Source organism: Arachis duranensis, chromosome 2 (assembly GCF_000817695.3).
Source record: "Arachis duranensis cultivar V14167 chromosome 2, aradu.V14167.gnm2.J7QH, whole genome shotgun sequence".
Taxonomy (NCBI): Eukaryota; Viridiplantae; Streptophyta; class Magnoliopsida; order Fabales; family Fabaceae; genus Arachis; species Arachis duranensis.
The window spans coordinates 80,365,736-80,392,385 of NC_029773.3; the positions used below are offsets into that span (position 1 = coordinate 80,365,736).

The following is a 26,650-nucleotide window of genomic DNA, read 5'->3' on the forward strand; positions in this document are numbered from 1 at the left end:
TTTTTGTTACAAAATAATTAGAGTTTTTGAAACAAATGGATATTCTTTTACAAAATATTTTGAATTTTAGCAACAACTCCATCTTTTGTTACAAAATAATATAAATTTTTGCAACAAAATACCAATTTATTACAAAAGCCAATATAATTTATAACAAAAAAATAAATCATTACAAAATAACAAAAAGTTTTGTAACAAAGTATATCGTTGTTACAAAATATTATTAGTATGTAACAATTTTAAATTTATTACATAGTTTTGTTACAAATATTCCATTTTACCATTTCGAAAAATTGCTAAATAAATACAACAAATGCAAATTTGAAAATGAAATTTTGAAAGTTGAAAATAATTTTTTGAAAGAAAAAGTAAAGGAGACCGAAGGTGCTATTGATCTTGTTGAAGAAAATAGATTTTTAAAATTTGAAATTAAAAAGTTCAAAAAAAGCACATTGTTAATCATTCTCAAGAACTTGTTGCTAAAAATAATAGATTGAATGAAATGATTAAAGTTTGAATAATGATTTAATAAAATTTGCATATAATTCGAGCAACTTTGACAAATTACTTGCTAATCAAAGACCATTATTTGAAAAATCAGGTTTGGGTTATGTAACTAAAAATGATGCAATTTTCTAAATTCACAGCACCATCTTCAAAAACAAAATCCTCATTTGATAAATCTGGTCTTGAATATTCATCTAACAATGATGCTGCCTTTGAAAAGTCATATTTTGTTAAAAATGCATTATCATCAAGAACGGATTCTACTTCAAAAATTTTTGATCTGGGTTACTTTACAAGTAATGAGTTTGTTTCTAAAAAATCACACTCTGACAAAAGAACCTCATATTCAAGAAACTCATTTGTGTAAAAAAATTATGGCTTAAGTTATGTTTCAAAAAGAGGTGTCAATACTAGAAATAGCTTTGTCAAAAGAAATGTACCTTTTCTAAAAACTAGAAAAATTCTAAACCTTTAATCACCATTAACACTATAACTTCAATCGGTTTCAGCAACATGCACACAGAAATCACTGCTTTAATTGTAATAAACTTAGTCACTCTTCTTTTGAATGTTTTATTGACAAAAGAAGAGTAAAAAACAAAATATACAAAGTTGTTTGTGATTTCAATGAACTTGGGCAACAAAGATAAATTAACTTCAAAGGATTCAAATTAGTTTGGATACCTAAGGTTACTTAAGAGTGTGTTTAGATTTGCCTAGTATCCAATAAGAAAAAAGACATATGGTATTTGGATAACAAATGCTCTAGGCACATGACGAAAAAATTAACATTCTTTGTCAAACTCAACAAGTATGATAGAGAATTTGTGACTTTTGATGATGACGATAAAGGTAAAATCATTGCAATTAGAAAAGTAGGTAAAGATCTCTACTTTCATTGATAATGTCTTCTTGGTTGATGGTTTGAAGTACATTTTTATGGGTATTAGCCAATTATGTAATTTGGATTACTTGGTAATTTTCAAAAGATTAGAGTGTCTTGTTGTGAATGAAAAGTTTGATGAAGTATTATTTGTTGTAAATCGTTGTGATAATGTGTATGACCTCATTCTTGATGAATTAAAGAATCAAAATGTAGTTTGTTTTCATTCTAAAAAATTTAAAAAATGGTTATGGCACAAGATTTGGCCATGCTAATATATTTCAAATAAACAAGCTTGTTAAAAAGGATTTAGTGAAAGATCTTTTTAAGATCAAATTTGACAAAAATATCACATTATCAAATAAAAAAACAAACAAAAAACTCTTTTAAATAAAAAAAAGACATTTCTATAAAAAAACGACTTAAGTTGCTACATAATTCTTCTAATTTTTAATAAAAAAATATTTCAAAGATAGCCTAATAGAAAGAGTGATAAAATTTTTCATAAGAGATAAACTATAACGAAATGACTTAATAAAAATAGAGTATAGAATTGTTATTAGTACTACTGGTTTTTTTTTTGCATTATTATACCTAAAAATATTAATAAAATAAAAATAAAATAAAATGAAAAGTAATTATTTTATTAAAATTAATATAATTATTTATTACAAATATGATAAAAATTAATTCTTATTGAAGAGTTATCAATATACCAATGTGTTTAAGAATAGATTCATGAATCCTGATAATATTTAAGAGGAATGCTAGAAGTCAATAATTTTGGTGTTTTGTAATTATTAATTGACCATCAATAATATTTTTAATGGTGTGAAATTACATCTAATAATAAAAGATCACTCACTTTTATTGTGATGACTAAATACTGACCAAAAAACATAAAAATTGCTAACTCCTAGACTTTTTCAATACCAGGAAAACGAAACACATAAATCATTCAGGTGTGTTTTTTGAAAAGAAACCAAGTAAAAAGAGATTAATAAAAAGACAATTTAATTTTTATTAATTACTCAAATAAACAGTGCAAGAATGAAAGATACAGAAAACGATAGAGAACAAGTATTGAAATTTTCAATGATGTTACGAGAAGATAAATTAAGCATTTTAAAATTTATGAAATTTTATAAATGAAGAAGGGTAGGAGTACAAAATTAGAAACGTTAACGTTTATCTGAATTTATTGTTTGTAAAAAGATTAAAATTTATTATTTAATTTAAAAAATATAAAAATAAATAATTTTTAAAAAATTAAAATTTATTACAAAAAATAAGTAAGACAAAATTAGACAAAAACTCATAGCTATGAATTGGCCTAAATTCTAATAGTACTGTAGTTAGCATTCCTCGTGCAGAACGCAAGCTGAAGCAGCTTCCACCACCACTACAAACAAAATTCACGAATTCAGTTTCAAAACCCACAAGAACATAATCAATAGGACTAAGATCAGAACAAATTTCTTGATAATGCTGCCTGACAAGTTGGATGATGTTATCCTTTTGCGAACTGCACCTCTGACAACTTTCCTCTCTATTTTAGATCCAAAACTAGGGACATCATCATCGGATGTTACCCTCATTACTGGACCTCTGGCAACCTTTTTTTGTATTTTAGAATAAAAGGTAGGGACATTATCTTCATCAGATTCAGATGTTACCCTAACCGGACGTCTAACTTTTTTCTCTATTTTTGAACGGAAACTAACGACGTCTTCATCGGAGTCGGAGGTTATCCTAGCCGGACGTCTGGCAACTTTCTTCTGTATTTTTGAATGGAAACTAACGACGTCTTCATCGGAGAGTATCCTAGCAGGACGTCTGGCAACTTTCCTCTGTATTTTTGTACGGAAACTAGGAACATCATCGTCACTTGTTCCCTCTCTATTATCTTGCCGATCCATTACTGATGGCAAATATAGGACCAGTTGGAACGGCTTCTTCTCTTTCTAGCTACACATCTCAGAGCTCATACACCCGAATGTTCTATGTATGATCTCAACCTTGAGACAGACCAGGGCCATATATAATGATGGAAGGATTTGTGGTCATATTCATCAATTACAGCCCAAGTAAATAAGTAATTTTATTAAGAATCTTTGGTCAACATTATATTTTCTTAAACAAAACCCCTATATACTTTTAAATATATATAATGAAAGACTAATTAAAAATGACCAAGTCTAGCTCCCCTCAGTCAATGAGTTCATATACATGTATCAGTTAATTATCCATACAAATTCAACCTATAACTGTTTTCTTTATATAATAATCGAAGCCATCATCTATCTTGATTCTTAAACTGGAAAAAATTATATTACACAGCGATAATAATGAGGATTGCAGGATTAAGTAATGATAAGATCATAAGAAAGGAAGGTTAGCAAGCCTGCAACTTTTTTTAGTCAACGTTAATCAATTTTTTTTAATTGTGTTATTTATGTTAAATTTTATATCTTGGATTATAAATTTTAAATTTTAAATCATAAATTTTTAAAAAATAAAATTTTTTTGAATTAAAAAAAATTAGCTAATATTAATTATTTATAAGTATTTTAATCTTTTTAAATTGAGAAATTATCTACAATAAAATTGTAAAGAGTAAGTTGAAAATATAAAATTGTCACAATCTTTTTATTCTGAAATTGTATGTCGTTTCCAATGGTAAGGATTGTACCTTCTATAAGGACACATACACTCAAGTTAATATGTATTGCAAGAGATATTAAATTAGAGATTATATTTATACGTGAGTACATGTATTTAGAATAGTATATATATTATGAGGCGATAATATTATTATGAGTTCATTTTATATGATTCCGAGATTATGAATTGTCTTTTAAATTTAGTTGATAAATGAGAATAACTTTTTTTTTATGATTTGTTCATAAAATGTTTGATCAAGGGCAATGTATGAGAGAGCAAAGCAACGACGATTGAGTTTAATTTCTGTTCGGAAGGCAAAAATGTATTTAAGGAAAAAATTTATACAAATTTAGACAAGACTAAAATTTGGGTAAGTTCTAAAATATTCTGTATTAAATGTATTTATATAAATAAAAGATTAAACTCAACGATGATTTTGTATTAAAATGTATTTATTCCAAATGCAAAAATTTAGAATTTTGAAACTTTAGAGGATGTAGATGTGATTCTAATTATGATTAATTATGAATAATGTTATATATATTTAAATTTTATTGTTAACTAATTATAATCAAATTGATATAATATAACAAAAATTAATTATAATTAACATTATTTTAAATTTTATTGTTTAATTTAATTAAATTTAATTTAAAAAAATCGAATATATAACATTATTCAATTAATTATAAAGAGAGATGATATAGATAAACACAAAAATCAGTCAATATATAATGAGTTTGTTAACCTGTGTCTTAGAGCACATCTTAAAAGAACTATAAAAAATATTTGATTAGAAATTAATAAAAAATTGTTATTTTCAATACATTAAATACATTAAAATTTTAAAATTTTATTATTATTATATTTTTAATATATATTTTAAAACACAAAATAATTAAATCGCATATATTATATTCAGTAAAAAGAATGGAAGAAGAAAAGAAAATTCATCAAAAGTAGAGAGGTAGCTAGCTACTATATAATATATAATTTTTTGTGCTAACTCCATTATTTTTCATTTTATATTTTTTTTTTCTATTATTTCCATCATTTCCAACATGCCTGAGGTAGAAAAAAAGGTAGATTATTATTCTGGACCATAACTTCAGACCTATTATTTCGATCCACTAGGTCGGTTCATTATTGAGGTCTGAGGTCTGAGGTCTGAGGATGGAAAATCTCTTTAATTTTATTATTTTTATAAAATATATATTTTATTATCTTAATTTAAGAGTAATTATTTTTTTACTTTATCATTTTATTAGCTTTCTCACTTTAGAGAAATTTGATTCAATTCTGAGATTAATTTCTTCGGCTTTTTCAGAAAATATAATTGTAAAAATCTTCTTAAATTAAGAGATTTTCAATAAATTTTCGTGATCACTGGAGATAGAAATTTTAGACTCTTCAAAAAATATGAACTTTAACTCTAATTTTATTACACTTCTTTATGGTAGATTGAATTACAATGTATTTTAAAAAATTATAAATATTATAAATTGAACACAAATTAAAAATAGAGAAATACAATTTATGTGCCTTTTTCTTTTGGGGTTGAAGTGCAGTAGAAAAGTGTTTGAAAGAAAAGGAAGGAATTTGTCCATATATAGTTACATTTTTTTTGTTGCTTCTTTCTTTTTTATTTCATGTCAATGGAAATTAGGAGTTTGAGATAAATAATCTAGTAATAAAATAATCTAGTAATAATAAGTGTGGTCGGACTAATATTTTTAATATTTATGTTTCAAACTCATAGTTTATATTATTTTCAAATTGTAGGCTATTTTTAAATAGATCCAAATTATTATATCGATGCATGTTAAATCCCATAATATATATAACACATGTTACCTGATCAATAGTCATTATACATTTAGTTTGAGAGTATATTTGTACTTCAAATTTGTTAGATGATAATTAAGTTAATCAAGTTTAGTTTGTTGAAATTTGTACAGTAAGTTAGTTTGTTAGTTTTTTAATTGTAAGCATATATATTATAGAACCTGAGTAAGTGATTTTTTGTGTGGTTCATTCTCTTATTTTGGAGATGCCAACACTCATGCTTTTTCTCTCTGAGAACCAACTTCTTCTTCCATCTCTTTCTTCTACTTTCTAGAACTTTCTTCTCGTTCTTCACTCATTCTTGATTTCTTTAGTTTTCTTCCTCCATTTTTTCAGTTCTCTTCACATCTAATCTTACACGACATAGATGATGAGAGTTGCTTCACCTCAATTCACGGTTCTTTAACATGGTGCGGTGACCGTGAAACAGAGGTGAAGACTCCAATCACGAGCAATGATGTGAAAGATCTAATAGGTTTGAAGTTTGAATCAAACTTGTGAATTTGAGCATCCGAATCTTAAAACTTACAAGATCGTTGAGTTGAATCCTTAATTTTCAGAAAGAATGGCAAACCAAACCTCGAATTTCGACATTCAAATACTTGCGAAACTCGTTAATTAGGTTAATCAATTGCAATCAGTAACAAATCGAGCGAACAAAAGTCCGATTATGGATCCAATGAGTCCGTATTTCCTGCATCCTGGTGAGAGTCCAGGAACTCCTTTAATTTCTGTGATTTTAGGTCCCAGTAACTATCATGCTTGGGAGAGAGCTATGTCTAGAGCGTTAAGATCTAAAAATAAATTGAAGTTTGTTGATGGAACTTTAGTAAAACCATCGGAAGATGATTCACTGTTTGATGCGTGGAATAGATGCAACACATATGTGGTATCTTGGTTGAATTTGTCTTTAAGTCCAGAGATAGCACACAATGTGATGTGGATGGACGTTGCTGGAGATATATGGTGTAGTTTGAGATATCGCTATTATCAAGGAGACTCTTTCAGAATGGCTAACTTACAAGAAGAATTGTTTAGCATAAGGCAAGGAGACTTCAACATTACTGCATACTTCACCAAATTGAAAGGAATTTGAAAAGAGATAATTTTTGCCCAATTCCAGCCTGTAAGTACTGCACTGGAACTTGTGATTGTGGTTTAGATGTGATGAGGAATTACCAAGAAGATACCAATATAGTGAGGCTCCTCAAGGGACTAAATGATCAATTTGCCGTAGTGAAGTCCCAGATCATGTTGATGAAGCCGCTTCCAACGGTAGATGCAACCTTCTCACTTTTGTTACAGCAAGAGAGACAAAATGCATATATCATTGAAGGAAAAGCATTGATAACCATGGGTGACACTAGAGCCAATCAAGGCTTTAACCCTCAGATCAATATGGCCACTAGAGGGGGTAGGAGCCTTAGAGCCAGAGGGGGTAGATTAAATGGAAGAGGAGGCAGAGGTCAAACTTACAAACAATGTGTATTTTGTGGTAAGAGTGGACACACTGAGGATGTATGCTATAAAAAGCATGGATACCCACCTCATATGAGGAGTGGCAGTGGCAGTGAAATCATCAACATGATTACTGATTTGAATGGTGATAATATCAGTAACAACACTCAAGAAGCAATTAGCAAGTTAGAAGCTCAGTTCTCTGCAGATCAGAGAGCAGTATTAGTGGCACTTCTTGAAAGGAAGAAAAATCAACAACAGAGTCATAACATAGGTTCTAATCACACCATTTCTCTACCATCAAATCAAGGTATTGCATTCATTATGTCTTTGGCCACATTTAGTCCAAATTCCTGGGTCATAGACTCAGGAGCTAGTGAACATGTTTCTTTTTCATTAAAATCATTCAAAAATTTGTATCACATAAAACCTATACGCATTAACTTGCCTGATGGTACTCAAACAGTTACTGACATAGCTGGAACAATAGAGTTTAGCAACACATTTCATCTAGTACATGCATTATACATTCCCAACTTTAAATTCAATCTCATTTCAGTATCAAAATTGACTACTAATCTGAAATGTGAATTCATTTTCAATTATTCTACTTGTGAGATATAGGATTATCTCTCCAAGAAGATGATTGGAGTAGCTGAACAAAGAAGAGGATTATATGCATTTGAGAGTCTGACAACTATTGCATCACCAAAACTGCATACAGCATTATCATCTCTGAGTTGGCCTCACAACTCCAATAAATATGAAGCAGGAGCCTTATGGTAGCTTAGACTAGGACATATACCATTTCAAAGAATAAATGTAATGCAAAAATCATATGAATTTTTGACAAATAAAGGATTTACGGATCCTTGTGATTCTTGTCATTTTGCCAAACAAAGAAGGATAGCTTTTTCGCATAGTTTCTCTCAATCTTCAGCTTTATTTGATCTTGTGCACATGGACATATGGGGACCTATAGGAACACCTTCCATGAAAGGTCACAAATATTTTCTAACAATAATAGATGATAAAAGTAGATATACCTGGTTGCATCGCATGTGCTCTAAAGCTGAAACTGTTTTTCATGTGCAAAATTTTGTCAATTTCGTACAAACTCAATATGGCAGCACCATAAAGAAAATTAGAGCCGACAATGGTCTTGAGTTTAAAATGCCTTCTTTCTACAATTCCAAAGGTATAATTCATTAAACAACTTGCGTTGAGACACCTCAACAGAATGAAATTGTAGAAAGAAAGCACCAACATATTTTGGAAGTTACTAGAACATTAATGTTTCATTCAAATGTACCTAAAAGTTTTTGGTATTTTGCTGCAGCTCATGCTGTCCACTTAATCAATAGGCTTCCTAGTGTGTCCCTTAATGAATCATGTCCTTATCAAATTTTAAAAAATAAATGACCTGAAATTGCTTACTTGAGAATATTTGGTTGCCTTGCCTATGCATCTACATTGACTGCACATAGGAAGAAATTAGATACAAGAGCCAGAAAATGTGTACATCTTGGTCATAAAATTGGAGTTAAAGGATATCTTTTATAAGATTTATCAAATAGAGAAGTGTTTTTGTTAAGAAATGTCAATTTTTATGAACATGTACTACCTTTTTTGCAAACTGAGAAACTTGAATCATCATTACAATATCATGCAGCACATACATTTTTTGACCCTTTTGACTCACCTCATCATAATATCATCAATAATAACACAAATCACACACAATCTAATGGTACTCAGCATGCATCTCATGACTCTCAACACACTTCTGCATCCATTGAGCTAAACAATGACAATTCTAATTAAATTGTACCTAATAGTTCTCAATTAGAAATTACTCTTAGAGGTTCAGCACCCCAAATAATACCTCATCAACATACATTACATGAAAATCATGAGTTGCATTTAGAGACACGAAAGTCACTTTGCCCTAGGAGACTACTGTCTTATTTGAGAGACTTTCATTGCATGATTGCCTCTTCCAATGGTTCAGCTACTACCAACACCACATATAAATATCCCATCTCACAAGTAGTCTCATATGAGTCGTTGTCCCCAAAGCACAAAGCATTCACACTAGCTGCATCCATGCATTTAGAACCCAAAACTTATGATAAAGCTGTTAAGGATTCAAACTGAAAAGAAGCTATTAATAATGAACTTTCTGCTTTGGAGAGGAATAAGACCTGGACACTTACTGAATTGCCTGTTGGAAAGAAAGCAGTGGGTTGCAAATGAGTTTTTAAACTCAAATTGAACCCGGATGGATCTATAGAGAGACACAAAGCACGCTTGGTGGCACAGGATTTTTCTCAAACTAAGGGTGTTGACTACAAAGACACTTTCAGCCCTGTAGTAAAAATGAACACGTTTCGGATAGTTATGGCTATTACAGCTATCAAGAATTGGCATTTGCACCAGTTAGATGTCAATACAGTGTTTTTACATGGAGATCTCAATGAAACTGTCTATATGAAACCTCCACCAGGTCTCAAAATTCTCAAACCAGGTCTAGTATGCAGATTAGATAGATCACTCTATGGATTAAAACAAGCAAGTAGACAATGGAACACAAAGCTTGTTGGCTCTCTAACCAAGGCTGGCTACACTCAATCTAAGCATGACTATAGCATGTTTACCAAGAACACTTTGAAGGGTTTCACTATTATCTTGGTATATGTTGACGATTTAGTGGTTGCAGATAGTGACTTGCAGGAAATTCTTCACATGAAGACTTATTTGCATAACTTGTTCAGAATTAAAGATCTTGGGGAGCTCAAATACTTCCTTGGCATGGAGGTAGCTCGAAGCAAGAAGGGCATTTCTATTTGTCAGAGAAAATACTGCCTTGACTTACTGCAGGATTATGGAATGCTTGCTGCCAAACCAATATCCACTTCTATGGATTATACCACTCATTTATCAAAAGACTCGGGAACCCATCTAGCCTCAACTTCAGAATATCACAGAATTGTTGGAAGACTCTTATATCTAACAAACACAAGACTTAAATTTGTTATGCAGTATCTAGATTAAGTCAATTCTTAGATTGTGCTACAGATAAACATTTTCAAGCAACATTGAGAGTGTTGAGATATCTCAAAAGAGCACCAGCAATGGATTTATTCTTTTCTTCAACCACTGATCTCACTTCCTCTGGCTTCTCAGACAGTGATTGGGGAACATGCCTAAATTCTAGAAGATCCATCACAGGGTATTATTTTTTCTTGGGCACTTTAATAATTTCATGGAAGAGCAAAAGGCAAGATACAGTTGCAGCATCATCCTGTGAAGCAGAGTATATGACATTAGCTTCAGCAACAAGAGAGGCGCAATGGCTTCGTTACATGATGAAGGAACTTCAGATTGACCAACAACTACCAGTGAAAATTTATTGTGATAGTCAATCAGCATTACATATAGCTGCTAATCCTGTTTTTCATGAGAGGACAAAGCATATTGAAGTAGACTATTATATTACAAGGGATAAATAGCAAGAGGGGGTCACTAAGTTGCTGTCAGTAACAAGTGCTGATCAAGCCGCAGATATTTTAACTAAAGCTCTTGCACCTAGCCTGTTTCGAAACTGTCATAACAAACTTGGACTATTGGACATTTGCACTCCAAGTTTGAGAGGGAGTGTTACTTGATCAATAGTCATTATACATTTAGTTTGAGAGTACATTTGTACTCCAAATTTGTTAGATGATAATTAAGTTAGTCAAACTTAGTTTGTTGAAATTTATACAGTAGGTTAGTTTGTTAGTTTTTTAATTGTAAGCATATATATTATAGAACCTGAGTGTGATTTTTTGTGTGGTTCATTCTCTCATTTTGGAGATGCCAACACTCATGCTTTTTCTCTCTGAGAACTAACTTCTTCTTCCATCTCTTTCTTCCACTTTCTAGAACTTTCTTCTCATTCTTCATTCATTCTTGATTTCTTTAGTTTTCTTCCTCCATTTTTTCACTTCTCTTCACATCTAAGCTTATACGACAGAAATGATGAGAGTTGCTTCACCTCAATTCACGGTTCTTTAACAACACATACATTAAAAAATTCATCACAAAACACACAAATATATTAACATATAAACTATACTAATACTCAAAATTTTTAGAAATGTTGGGAGAAATATTACCAACTTAGGCTGTCTATTGTTTCCGCTTCTACTGGTGAAAAAAAATATAGAGATTTTGTCATGTAAGAAGAGAAAATAATAAATAACTACCTAATTTTTTATCTTAAAGATAAATGAATTTTATTAAATTTAAATATAAATAAATTCTTAACTTTTGTAAATAGGAGATACATAAATTTTTTTTATTGAATGCATAAAAGTTAGAAAAATTTTTGTGTCTCTTATTTATAAAAGTTAAAAATTTATTTGTAATTTAATTTAATAAAAAAATTATTTATTTTTATGATAAAAAATATTAGAAATTTATTTGTCTTTTTCACGACTATTTTTGAAGAGCGAACTTACGATTTTGAAAAGCACAAAAAATATAAACAACCTATTTTATATTTGGTAAAAAAAATATTATATGTTTATATTTTTTAAAATTAAAAATCTATGATAACTTTATATATTAATAAATACCTATATTTATTTTATTTATATGTTTATTATATTTATATTCATTCAAATTATTTTAAATATTAAAAATAATTTTATCAAGTATAATTTTTGCAGTTTGTATTTTTTAAAAGTTACTTTTATTTTTATTATAAATATAACTACTATAATTTTTAAAAAGTTATATATGTTTAAACAATTAAAAAATAAACTAGTTTAATTCAGAAAAAAAATATCTCCAGAATTTTAAAAAAGAAAAAGAATAATAATATTCTTTTATCTCCACAGTTTTTAATGATTTTAGAATCATTCATAACCGTTTTAAATGAAAGACTAATCAATTAGAAAAACATGACGAAGTGATTGATCTCCCCTCGGTCAGTGAATTCACATAAGACAGCTGTTATCCAAATAAAAAACTCTTATTATAACAAACGACCAAATGGAGAAACTTGAAGTCTTGAGTCTTCTCTTTAATACTAAGTTATTAACAACTAACCTTGATCACCGGCTAATTTATTTTGTTATTATAATTACCTTAAGAACCATATGGGTTTATTTTAAGTAGATAGAAATTAGATGTGGTTTACATGTAATATATTAGAGAAATATTAGGGACTAATATGTTTATTAACATTAGTCAATATTTAGTTAATATTTTTTTATATTATTAGAATTTAAAATATAAAATTTAAAATTTAATATTTAAAATTTAAAATACTGATTAAGTATATATATGTTAGCTAAAAATAATAAATTTTACCTATAGTATTGTTCATAAAATTGTTAAAATGATTATGTACAAACAAAAAATCAGTTATTAAATCAATCATTATATATTTATATATATAATTATATTACATAAATACAAAAAATAATTACTAAATTAATTATCAAAATAAATTATATAATAAAATATAAAATAAAAAAATTAAACAGCATATATTTTTTGTAATAATTAATTTGGTTATTAATTTATTTGTATCCACATAATATTTTTTATATTAATATATAGATCCATGTAAAACAAACCGTCAAAGTTCAAACTATAGTTGATTATCGATCTGTCTTTTCATGTGGGTCTAATATTATAGATAAACTCCTTTATCTCCCCACTCCTCTCTTATTTTATGACTGAAGCCTAGGATTTTTTATTTTAATTAGGGGTGTATAGATCCGGTCCGGCCCAAAGGTTCGGTTCGATTCGAATATTTTAGGAATTAATTTGGTGTGATTTTATCGGGTTTAGAACCGGATAAAGGTCTCAAAAATAGATCCGATCATTATTTTGGGTCAGGTCTGGGCCATAGCTCGGGTTATTCGAAGTCGGCTCGGTGGCCCAGTCATCATACACAATTAATATTTTGTGTTATTAGTGATGGATCATGACTATTCTTATGTGTAATTTAAGTATTGTAAACTTTAATATTTTATGTTATTAGTCATTATAAGACTATAAGTTAATGTTTTATGTTTAGAATGCATAAGACTTTAGACTAATGCATAATATTATATTATTTATATTGATTTAAATATTTGGTATTATTAGACAATATTAGTATTGATTGTGGTTTTGCTTTAGTATTGATTGTGGTTATGCTTTAATTTTAAAGAAGGGTTGGTTCTTGTTATATTTTTCTAAGTGAATTTTACCATGTTAAATAATGGTTGGAGTCTTGGAAATTTGGATATTTTTACATGCTAGCTTACAAGAAGGTATCAACGTAATGTAATGTTAACGGCCCGGTTTTCACCGGTATAATTGTGGCCTGAAAGTGTATTGGTTTCATCAAGTCTAGGGTTGGGTTCGGGTCTAATAAATAGACCCGGTATATATTTCGAGTCGAGTCTGGATTCCATCAAATCCGCCTTCACCCGGCCCATGTGCACCCCTAATTTTAATAAATAAAATAAATGTATTAATTATTATTTTAAATAAATTTAAAATTTATGACCGAAATTTATCATCGTGTCTTATCTACTTTATACCGTGAACAAGATAATTTTGTACGTATCTCGTTTACAATGTAAATAAAATAAACACGCAGACATAACACGTGTATATCTCGTTCACACGATAAACAAAATACGTACAAGGTTATCTCGTTCACAGTGTAAACAAGGTTGGGCAACGACTATATATATATAACTTGTTGACAGCGTTTGACTGGGTCCTAGTTTGAAATTTTCAACTACTTTCTCCTCTTTTTTATCCCTTTCTGACCATATAATCGATACATATGACGATGGCGCACGCAGTTGGTAAAGACAGAGACATCAACAGGTTGAACGAGACTTCGCATTATACTAGAGCAACCAACTTTGCGATTAGTTCTAATTTATTAAATTTTACGCAATCCTATATAGATAAATGTGTGTATATAGTAATGATTAGAATAGTAGCAAAGAATTAGAATATAGTTTATATAGTTAGTATACAATAAGTCATTAGTAGTAATTTAAATATTGTAAATGAGATATGTGTAAAATTATTTCGTTCACAGTGTAAGTGTAAATGAAATAAATTAGCGTAACAGATTTTGGTAATAACTTTATTTAATTGGATAATTATTAGATTTAATTTATTTATTAAATTAAAAAATCCCTGAAGCCTAAACATGTAATAAAAGTCACATATAATATAGGTGTCTGCTGTATATAAAATAAAAAATATCAATCACCAGGCCATTCATGAATATTACGAACTTCCAAATATTTTTAACATAATATACAACAAGACTAAAAATAATTTACATACGGAGCACAGTTAGGTATTTAGTTAATAATTTTTTGGTTACATATAATTAATAATCATATGTTTGCTTAAAAAAAAAGAAGTGTAAAAAATAATATATTTTTAGTTGACCAAATAATATTCCAAAAAAAACTTTTGTTGTTCATGTAACTTGTCCATAACAAAATAAGTGTTAATTTCTTTGCTTTTTCTTGTATTGGCTATATATTAGACACAAAAAGTTGTTGTTCCCTTCCTTACTATTTCGTGTTACAATTTTCGTTTCCTTTTAATTTGTGTTTAGATTTTGTGTTGAAGTATAATCTAGTCAATATCAAGACTCATCCGAGATTATCGTATTGTTGAAGATGCGATCAGACTTCAGTTGGATGATTCCAGTGGAAGTGATGCTGGGTGCTCTGGACCATGAAGAAGTCCATTCATGCAGCATTTCAAAGGTTCCACCAATGCTTCGAGCCCCCAACGAGGACGCTTACAAGCCAAAGCTGGTGTCCTTAGGACCCTGGCACAAGGGAGAAACACGCCAGCTTCTCCTAATGGAAGAAGCAAAACTGCGCTACATGCGCGACTTTCTTGAAAGAAGAGAAACTGGAACGGATACAAGAACATCAGAACTCAGGCTTCGCGATTGCGCCGTTGACATGATCAGTATGGACAAAGCGATTACTGCCTGCTACAGCGGCGACACAGAGACGGATTCCCATGAGCTCTCCAGGATAATGATTGTCGACGGTTGCTTCTTGTTGGAGCTTCTCATAAGACTTGGTTATTACATGTCGAAGAAGAACAGCAATAGACACAGCAATGATGATGATGATAGCTATCTGGGTGATCCTCTCTTTGAAACAGAGGAGAAGGTAAGATCTGTTCTCAACGACATCGTGATGCTCGAGAACCAAATACCCTTGATCGTTCTCAAGAAGTTGTACTACAATGTCTTCCCTGATGAAGACATTGAAGTCAAAGATGACCACCGCGTTGCCAACATCGTGTTCGGTGCTTTCGGTTACACTCCGGTAAGAATCTCTTCAGGTGCCGCTCACATACTCCACCTCATTCATCTGGCCACGGTTGAAGAACGTGACCAGTTAGAGAAGAAGAGAGGGGTAAAAGCGTCTCAAGAGCTAAAGCGATGCGCTACTAGGCTCCGGGCTTCCGGAATAACCATTCGAACCGCCGCAAATAGCAAAGGCAACGGTAAAGTTCCGGATCTGTTTGAAGATATTTTTGACTTCGACATAAGATTCAACGAAAAAGATAAGGTGCTGGAAATTCCGGCTCTTCGTATCAAGGAAACGACGGAAGTGAGGTGGAGGAATTTGGTTGCTTGGGAGCAGAGCAGGATTTGGGTGAAAAGGAAGTACACTTCGTATGCTTTTTTCTTCAAAGGTTTGATATGTTGCAAGCACGACATTGAACTGCTTGAGAAGAAGGGAGTGATAGTGAACGATAGCAAGAAGAAAAAAGAAGAATTGCTAAGTATGTTTCGGAAAATCTGCAAGGGTTCTGAACACATGGATCCAGGTTACGGCGGAATTTGTGAGTGCTTGAACCAGTATGAGGCGGAATCTAGGAACGCGTTTCGTGGATTGGGTATAAGGAGTTGGCACAGGTGCAGGAAGGTTTTTGAAATTCTTATGTACTATGTGTGGAATTGGTATGATGCTTTGATCCGTGATCATATCCCTACAGTGTGGAAATTCATAGGAGTTGTGGCAGCTATTGTCCTGCTTGTTCTTACCATCATGCAGACATATTATTCAGCTCGTTCTAGTGGCTAGTCAACTAGGAATCTCTCTATTTTTACATTGGAATTTATGCACCATTTATTTTTTTTTTCTTTTCCTAGTTTGATAACCATTAGGGAAGCCTCTATGTGCTTTCAAGTTTGATAGTTTAAACTTTGAATCCATGAAAGTTTTTGTTGGCCCAATTAATATTTGATTTTTATTGTTTTTTTAGTATGTGAAGTAACAATTTCGTTAGGTAGACAATGGAGATTGTGAATAAAGTAAACAATAGACTATAATCCCGACACATCAAAGGTAAAAGAAAAACAAATCTTCATTTCCAATTACCCTACCAAAAACCCTATTTTCACATTTCAACCTTTAACCATCCCTTTTTACTTTACTGACCGTCGCACCTCTACTCTTCCAAATCTCCAATTGGCGCCACTCCTTCCCTCACCAGCCACACTTATTGGCGCTACTCCATCCCTCATCACTCAGCCTTAGTGTCAAGCTGTCAACGCTTATTCTCTCACCAACCTTGTTATCGGCGTCGCCCACTCCCTCACCATCAGCACTCATTGCTGTCGAGATCTTTGATAGAGTAAGCTAAGAGAAAGGGAGCTAGCTGGCTTTAGCATTCTGTTAAGCTTAGCTCACACATACACACACAGTTAGTTGTTAGTTGTTAGCTGTTAGCTTGGTTAGTTGTTAGCTTAGCAAGTTGATTCTGTTAGCTCAGCTTATTAGAACACGTGTGATTTACAATGGGCAATAACTGTGCTATAAGTCACACAACTGAACCCATGTGACTCACTTTTCACTTTACCTTTTCAATCTTCAATACCAAAAGTGCAGTACAACTCTGCTTTTTCATTCTTCCTTCACTCTGCAACTCCTTTCTTCCTTAATCTTCTTCTTTGAATCTGATACCGTTTCATGGTATCAGAGCTGCACTTCAATTTCAATGGCGAACAGCACAGCGTCGACAGAGACTACATCACACCAATCACATCAATCAGTCATAGCCGTGGTGCGAAGCTTCACCTCTTCGCCAATCTCTATGAAGCTCGATGACGATAACTTCTTGCAATGGAAAGATTAAGCGGAGTCCACAATCGAAGGTCACAATCTGCTTCATCACATTACGGGAAAACAAATTCCTCAACGGCTTGATGGATCTGGATGCATAACACCAGAATTTGCGATCTGGAAAAGACAAGATGCGTTGTTGAAGTCTTGGCTCCTCGCTTCCATGACCAAACCCTTCACAACTCGGATGGTAGGCTGTGTTTACTCTCACGAGATCTGGAAAAGGTTAGATGACCATTTCTCTTCACAAATTAGAGCAAGGATTATTCAATTGAAGAACAAATTGAGTACGATCAAGATAGGAAATTCTGTCAGTGAGTATGTGTTAGCTTTAAAAGGGACAATTGATGCCCTAGCCTCTGTAGGGGAACCGATGAGGGAGAGTGATCATGTTAATACAATTTTGAATGGTCTGACTGAGGAATATGGCACTGTAATCACCTCTGTGGTTGCAAGACCAGTGAGCATTACTGTTGGAGAGCTAGAATCATTGCTGTTGACTCATGAAAGCATGCTTGAAAGGTTTAGAAAGTCAGATTCCTTTATACAAGCCAATGTAGCACACAGCACACAAGGATACTCACAGAATTTTAACAACAGAGGTGGATTTCGAGGTGGCACTCGTGGTGGTGGCAGAAACATGAGAGACGACAGAAGCTTCTATAATGAAAGTGGACAGCAATTTGGTCCAAATAGTTACGATTCAAGAACTGATGGGAACAATGTTAGCAATGAAAATATTAGACAATATTACAATTCAAGAACTCAAGGGGGAAACAATTCAAAATATGATGCTAGACCAGTTTGCCAGGTATGTGATAAACCTGGACACACTGCCAAGACGTGTTGGTATAGGTATGAGAGGAATGATGACTCAAGAACACATAGGTCAATTGCACAACCATTGCAAGAAATTCAAGCCAACTTAAGCAACATTTTGGCTACACCAGCAACTATACAAGACCAAAACTGGTATCCAGATTCGGGTGCCTCACACCACATGACATCAGACCAGCAAAACCTGAGTGAGAAAAGCAACTATGAAGGCACAGATCAAGTCATAGTTGGGAACGGATCAGGTTTGCACATTAACCTTGTTGGAAACTCTTATTTTAAAACTGATTTAAGTAACAAAAATTTCCTGCTGCACAAACTACTTCATGTCCCTGATATTACAAAGAATTTAGTAAGTGTATACAAATTCTGTTGTGATAATGACGTTTATTTTGAATTTTTCTCTAATGGCTGCTGTGTAAAATCTCAGGCAACTAAACAGATTGTTATACATGGAGAGGTTGAACAGGGAATGTACAAGTTCCTCAACTTCACTCCATCAAGAAACTCAGCTGCGTTTGTCTCAACTGTCTCCACATCTGATAATAACCAATTTCTTCTTTGGCACAATAGACTAGGCCACCCTTCCAATAATATTGTTACTGCTGTCTTAAAGTCCTGTAACATTGTTGCCCCTTTTAATAAAAGTCCTTGTGAGTCATGTTGTATTGGGAAGTCTCACTGCCTCCCTTATCCTCTTTCTAATACTGTCTATACTGCTCCTTTACAGTTAGTTTACACAGATGTTTGGGGTCCTGCTCCTATTTCTGATTTGAATAGCAACTATTACTTTGTGAATTTTATTGATGCCTATAGTAGATATACCTGGCTCTATCTCATTAAAACTCGGTCTCAAGTTAAATCAGTTTTTAAATGTTTCCAACAAATGGTTGAACTGCAATTGAACACTAAGATTAAGATGCTTCAATCTGACAATGCTGCTGAATATGCAAGCTTAGCTAAAGATTTGCAGGCACAAGGAGTAATTCACAGGTTTTCCTGTCCCCATGAACACCAACAAAACGGAGTGCTGAAAGGAAGCACAGACACGTAGTGGAGAAGGGACTTGCAATGCTTGCAGGTGCTGGGATGCCAACAAAATACTGGGGAGAAGCCTTTTCAGCTGCAGTATACTTGATAAACAGGCTGCCAAGTCAAGTGCTGCAAGGTCAATCACCCTTCAACAAGTTGTTTGCAAAACAGTTTGATTTCACAAGCCTCAAAGTGTTCGGCTGTCTATGTTTTCCTCATTTGAGGCCTTACAACAGGCACAAATTAGACTTCAGATCAGCACCCTGTGTATTCCTAGGCTATAGCACAATTCATAAAGGGTTCAAATGCCTTACCAAACAAGGAAAAGTAGTAATCACAAGCAATGTGGTGTTTGATGAACACCAGTTTCCCTTAAAAAATGGACAGTTCAAACCCTCTCTGCCAAAAGAAGGAGGCTCCACACCCCAAACTCAGTTAGTTCCAATCATTCCTCTTCTAAGAACCCCTGCAGCTCTAACTTCAGCTTCAACAGATAACCTACAAGAAAACACCAATGATACCTCACATACACCAACTCCTATTCAGCCCAGCTTCACCAACTCTCCTTCTCCACAACCACCAACCTCAAATCCTAACCCATCATTTATAACAAACACACAGCCACCCAATCCCACCTCCTTCTTCCCTATACCATCAGCACCATCAGCCACACCAGTCCCAATCCCTATTTCAGACCTTGAAACTGTTCTTCCTCTAGCAGAGGAACCCCTGCCTGCACCACAAAATGTCCATCCCATGGTAACTAGAAGTAAGAATGGAGTGTCTAAGCCTAAGGTTTTCTCTGCCCAACTTGAACCGAGATCAGTAAGAGATGCTTTAATAAATCCAGCCTGGAAGGCTGCCATGGATGCAGAGTATAATGCTCTTCTTCAAAATCACACTTGGAAGCTGGTTCCCTTACCAAAAGGAAGAGAAACAGTGGGCAGTAGGTGGGTGTTTCGTGTTAAGTACAACTCTGATGGCAGCCTCCAAAAATACAAAGCCAGGTTGGTGGCACAGGGCTTTTCACAAAGGCCAGGCTTCGATTTCACTGAGACATACAGCCCGGTTGTCAAACCCACATCGATTCGAATTGTGCTTACATTGGCCTTAAGTAGAAGCTGGACAATCAGACAACTGGACGTGAACAATGCATTCCTTCATGGTGATTTAACCGAGGATGTATACATGAGGCAACCAAGAGGCTATGAGCAAAGAGATGGTCAGCTAGTGTGCAAACTCACAAAGGCGCTCTATGGCCTGAAGCAGGCACCAAGGACCTGGTACCACAAGCTCTCTACTGCTCTGCAACACCTTGGATTTAGAGCCATAAAATCTGATGTCTCTGTTTTTGTGAGCTTCAAACAAAACTCTACAATGTTTGTGCTTGTATATGTGGACGATATAATAATCACAGGGGATTCAAAAGAGGCAATTGACCAAGTGATTCAGCAACTAAATCACAAATTTGCTCTCAAGGATCTGGGAGATTTACATTATTTCCTTGGGATTCAGGTAACCAAGACTGAGGCTGGTGGTCTAGTTCTATCCCAAGAAAGGTATGTTAAAGAGTTACTCAAAAAGGCAGATATGAAAAATTGTAAACCTTGCCACACACCTCTTCCATCCTCAGTCAAACTCTCTGCCTTTGGTGGTTCAGTATTTCACAATCCCAAACTTTACAGGTCAGTTGTAGGGAGCCTACAGTACCTCACAGTCACTCGGCCGGAGCTATCTTATTGTGTTGGGAGACTCTCACAATTTATGCACACACCTCTAAATGAGCATTGGAAGTTGGTAAAGAGGGTACTAAGGTACATCAGTGGCACAGCAAGTTTCGGGTTACATTTACACAGAACAAGCCCTCACAACATTGTAGCATACAGTGACTCAGATTGGGGAGGCGATCCAGATGATAGAAAATCAACTGGAGGGTTTTGTGTTTTTCTTGGAAGAAATTTGGTGTCGTGGAGCTCAAAGAAACAAGAAGCTGTTGCAAGGTCCAGCACTGAAGCTGAGTACAGGGCTATGGCTGACCTAGTAGCTGAGTTGATCTGGATAAAGAATTTCATGATTGAACTAAGAAGTCCACTTCAAGCATCTCCCTCAATATACTGTGACAACCTTAGTGCAGTATTGTTGGCGGCGAACCCAATCCTACACTCAAAGTCAAAGCATTTTGAGACGGACTTACACTTTGTTCGGGACTATGTTACTAAACAAGCTGTTCAAGTCACTCATGTTCCTGGAACTGTGCAGTTGGTTGATGTGCTAACAAAGTCACTGCCCAGTGCTGCTTTTCTAGAGTCAAGAACAAAGCTAATGGTAGAAGACTTGGAACAATACAAATCCCTCTCTGTCAGATTCAAAGAAGAAGATTCAAAGGAGCATGTGAACTCAGAACAATATGAGAAAGCAGAGGCCAAAAATAGCAGTAATAACAGCAGGAGTCATAATGGCAAGACAACTAGTAAGCCAAATGAATCTGTGAACATCAGAAAGGAAGTTGAACAGCAGGGGTCATGATAGAGTAAGCTAAGAGAAAGGGAGCTAGCTGGCTTTAGCATTCTGTTAAGCTTAGCTCACACATACACACACAGTTAGTTGTTAGTTGTTAGCTGTTAGCTTGGTTAGTTGTTAGCTTAGCAAGTTGATTCTGTTAGCTCAACTTATTAGAACACGTGTGATTTACAATGGGCAACAACTGTGCTATAAGTCACACAACTGAACCCATGTGACTCACTTTTCACTTTACCTTTTCAATCTTCAATACCAAAAGTGCAGTACAACTCTGCTTTTCATTCTTCCTTCACTCTGCAACTCCTTTCTTCCTTAATCTTCTTCTTTGAATCTGATACCGTTTCAATCTTCTCCCTCATCTCCTTTCTCCCGCCTATGCTGCCGCACTCTTGTTTGAGATGCGCCGCCGCCTTCTACAGATAAAACAGACCAAGCAATAGCAGTAGAACCAAGCAAGCCGCAATTCAAAAGCCGTTGTACACCGCTGTCACCGCCAACTTCAGCAACATCATTTTTTACTACAAGAAGGTTAGTGATAGTTAGGGTTTTATTTCTTAAATGAATGTTTATGCAATGTATTAGGCTCCAAGAAATAGTTAGATGTTCTGTGATTTGGTTGAATTATTGGAATTTTTTTCATCATGTAGACTATTTTTTATTTTTGAATAATTGGACTCAACTGAAAAAAAACATGTGACTATTGCTGATTTTCTTTTTTTTTCATTACTATATGTTTCGCATTTTGGATTAGTTAATCTAAGATTCAGGTAATATGTACAGGTGTTTGTTTTGTTTACGTAATTAATCTTTTGTTTGATTTGTATGTGGTTTGTGAGTTAATTAAATAATTGATTGAAACTTATTTTGATTGTGCTTAAATCAAGCTAATTAAATTTGGTATAATAGTAAGAATGTAGTATATGTTTCTACTAGGTACTGGGGTTCAGACGCTAGTTATAATGGTTTGAAAGAGATGTATTTTGATTGGTTGAAATAGTTGATTTTACGTTTTGTTGTAAACCATTTTAAATGATTGGATAATTAGGTTCAAACGGAAAAAAGGGGGTCAATGTTGATAATCTGCTTGGTTTTTATTTTTCTCAATTGTACATGTTTCTCATTTTGGTTACGGAGTTTTTTTTTAGAAAAAAAAAGAAAAAGGTACAGCTCAACTTGACATTTGTTGAATTGATATTTTTTGTCAATCTAGAACTCAAATAGTATGCACGGATGTTCAATTGTTGTAATATTTGGAATGAGATATACTTTAATTTGTAGAATTAGTGGAGTTTTTGTCTTCTTATAAACCATTTTAAATGGTTGAATAATTGGGTTCAAATAAAAAAAAAAGACGAGTCAATATTGATGAATTGCTTGGTTTCTATGTTTCACGATTCTATTAGTTTCTCAATTTGGTTTGGGATTTTTTTTTATAAAAAAAAAGATACAGTTCAACTTGGCATTGTTGAATTAAAAATTTCTGTGAATCTAAAACTCAGGTAATATGCAGGGATGTTTATTTTTCCTTATATGCAGATGTTCATTTTAACTTGAGTGTGGATTTAGTCTAAACAGTTAGTTTAGACTTTGTTTAATTGTCAGTGACATGATATAATTAACTTAGCTTTAGTAGTATGCATTCCTTATAGTTTGCTAATTAAAATGCATGGTTATTCTATTATTCATTGGATGCTTGTTCTCGAATCATCTTGTAAAGATCGGATGCTGTGAAACCTAACCTTTTATTGATCCTTAACAGATCGTAAACACACCTAATTTGTGCTACTGAATAGAATAGCCAAATGAAAAAAATGTAATACGCAGTTTACTGTTGTTGGCTTCGACTTCAACATGAATGTACTTGAGTAAGCTACATTGAAGCAACAAAATCACTTCCGATAGTAAGTTCCTAATGGAATTTGAGTAAGCTACATTGATTCTCTTTTAAGTAAGACAAAGATGCCAACTTTTAATTGAGTACATCATTTGCTAGCTTGGTATAGGTTTCTCTAATTATAGAAGTGATCTTGTATTTTGGTATGAATTGGATATTTTGTATAGTTACAATTTTGGTATTCTTATGTGAACAATTGTATGATTATTCTCTGATTTTCTGAATGTATCCGAATGGAGAAGCACTGACACTAAAGCACCCAAAGAGGAATCCATAAAAAGGCAGCCCATTAAGATGACAGAACAACCACCACAGGACAAGGACGCGCACTCCGATCAGAAAAACAGACAGCTGTAACTAAAGTGAGTATATTTTATTGTGTGTATATGTTCTGTTCTTTATACCATAATTTATCTTCATAATATAGCTGGATGTTAATTGAACAGAATTCAAATAGATGTTTATTTCCTAATTATAATGGTTGTTTTTTTTATTCAGATTAAATATATATCTTAATTAATTTATTAAATAAAAAGTTAGTTAATACTAAATGCACAACCAAAATAATCGTGCTTATAAACTAAATCATGATATACTTTCTAGTAAATACAAATCCGAAATCCTTTACCTACTTGATTTAGAAGCTATATAAAATACCATGCATTGGTGGGTTGCATTCACACGTGTATATATTTTACTTTAATAAAGTATATATATATATAGTAGATCATTCCCATCAATTTCCTACTATTTTCTTTTAATTATTGTATCTATTTTTTTTATCAGTTATGCTACACATACAAGTTTTTTTGACTTACAAGTCTTACAAGTTGGGCCAAACCCGACGAAATTAAAACTACGCTCACTCACAAAAGCGTGTTAACACCCGTATCACGATTTTAAAGCGCTCATTCACCATTATGAACGACTCTTCTTCTTCTTCCTCAATGAAAACCACAACCATCATTTTTTCTTCGCGTTTTTTCTCCTCCTTCTCCTCTTCTTTCTTCTTCTTCTTCTCTTTTTTCTTTGTGTTTCTCCTCCTTTTTCTTTGCATGTTTCATCTTATCGTCGTATTTCTCCTCCTTCTTCTTTTGATTTTGCAACCTTATGTATTTTTTTCTTCTTAGTTTGATTTTTTCCTCCCAAAAAGAATTACGAGAATATGAAATAAGATGATGATGAAGAAGAAACAACAGAAGATGAGGAGGAGGAAGAAGAAGAGTTCTGAATTATGCAGAACTTATCAGAATAACAATACACCCAAATATCTTCGTGTTACATCCAAATATCTTCGTTTTACACCCAAATTTACTGCAAATCCAGAAATGAGTTATGCTACGTGTACACTAAAATCAACCACCAAAATCAGCCACCAATATAAAATACATACTGGAATACAAATATACATTGAAAATAAATTAAACCACACATGTATTTATACACAAATACATTGGTGGACGATTTTAGTGGCTAATTTTAGTATACAAATAGCATTTTTGTACAGAAAAATGTTTCGTCTAAAGCTGCATTTTTTTCTTCTTATTTTTCTTATTTCTTTCTTTCTTTTAGTTAAATGAATGTAAGTTCATCCTCTTCCAAGTAATTTTGCAGCATTATGTGTTTCTTCTTCTTCTTCTTTGTTTGTTTTTTTGTTTTTATTCTTATTAAGAGAGTAAAACAAGAAGAAACTTGAGAAGGTAAAACAAAAAAGAAAAGATGAATAAGAAAAAAAAGAAGAAGAAGATGGTGATAATGATGAAAAAAAGAACCACCAGAAGATGAGGAGGAGGAAGAAGAAAAGTTCTGAATTATGCAGAACTTATCAGAATTAAAATACACCCAAAGTCCTTAAAATACATCCAAATATCTTCGTGTTACACCCAAATATCTTTGTTTTATATCCAAATTTGCTGCAAATACAGAAATGAGTTATGCTACGTGTACACTAAAATCATCCACCAAAGTTAGCCACCAGTATAAAATACATATTGGAATACGAATATACATTGAAAATAAATTAAATCACACATGTATTTATACAGAAATACATTGGTGGCTGATTTTAGTGGTTGATTTTAGTGTACAAATAGCATTTTTGTACAAAAAAATATTTCCTCTAATGCTGTATTTTTTTTCTTCTTTTCCTTATTTCTTTCTTTTAGTTAAATGAATGTAAGTTCATCCTTTTCCAAGTAATTTTGGAGCATTATGTGTTTCTTCTTTTTTGTTTGATTTTTTGTTTTTATTCTTGTTAAGAGAGAAAAACAAGAAGAAACTTGAGAAGGTAAAACAAAAAAAAAAGATGAATAAGAAAAAAAGAAGAAGAAGATGGTGATGATGATGAAAAAAAAGAAGCAGCAGAAGATGAGGAGGAGAAAGAGAAAGAGTTCTAAATTATGCAGAAGTTATCAGAATTAAAATACACCTAAAATTTCTTAAAATACACCCAAATATCTTTGTGTTACATCCAAATATCTTAGTTTTACACCTAAATTTGCTGCAAACACAGAAATAAGTTATGCTACTTGTACACTAAAATTAGCCACCAAAGTCAGCAACCAGTATAAAATACATACTGGAATACAAATATACATTGAAAATAAATTAAACCACACATGTATTTATACACAAATACATTGGTGGCTGATTTTAATAGCTGATTTTAGTATACAAATAGCATTTTTATACAGAAAAATATTTTCTCTAATGCTACATTTTTTCTTTTGAATTGAAGCACATCTCAGCCACTTGATTGGGTTCAAAACAATAAAAGGAGGAGAAGACTTGTAAAGACTTGTATGAGAAAAACACTTGTATGTGGAGAACAAACTACTC

General features: G+C 32.7%; 2 protein-coding genes across 2 annotated transcripts; both read left to right on the plus strand.

Moving 5' to 3' along the window:
* The first annotated feature begins 7,066 nt into the window (after window positions 1-7,066).
* On the plus strand, window positions 7,067-8,143 carry LOC107475244 (uncharacterized). Its single transcript, XM_016094876.1, has 2 exons — window positions 7,067-7,870; window positions 7,982-8,143. Exons 1-2 carry the CDS (start codon window positions 7,067-7,069, stop codon window positions 8,141-8,143), a joined length of 966 nt encoding a protein of 321 aa, XP_015950362.1.
* A 6,914-nt stretch (window positions 8,144-15,057) lies between these two features.
* Window positions 15,058-16,491, plus strand: LOC110278249 (UPF0481 protein At3g47200-like). Its single transcript, XM_021136501.1, has one exon. It carries the CDS (start codon window positions 15,058-15,060, stop codon window positions 16,489-16,491), a length of 1,434 nt encoding a protein of 477 aa, XP_020992160.1.
* The last annotated feature ends 10,159 nt before the right edge of the window (window positions 16,492-26,650 follow it).

What these genes read in the sequence shown, in the direction of transcription:
- LOC107475244 (XM_016094876.1), top strand. Translation starts at nt 7,067, where the DNA reads ATGAGGAATTACCAAGAAGATACCAATATAGTGAGGCTCCTCAAGGGA. An exon ending in TTAGCAACACATTTCATCTA is followed by an intron (nt 7,871 to 7,981) that starts GTACATGCATTA and finishes TGTGAGATATAG; the next exon opens with GATTATCTCTCCAAGAAGAT.
- LOC110278249 (XM_021136501.1), top strand. Translation starts at nt 15,058, where the DNA reads ATGCGATCAGACTTCAGTTGGATGATTCCAGTGGAAGTGATGCTGGGT.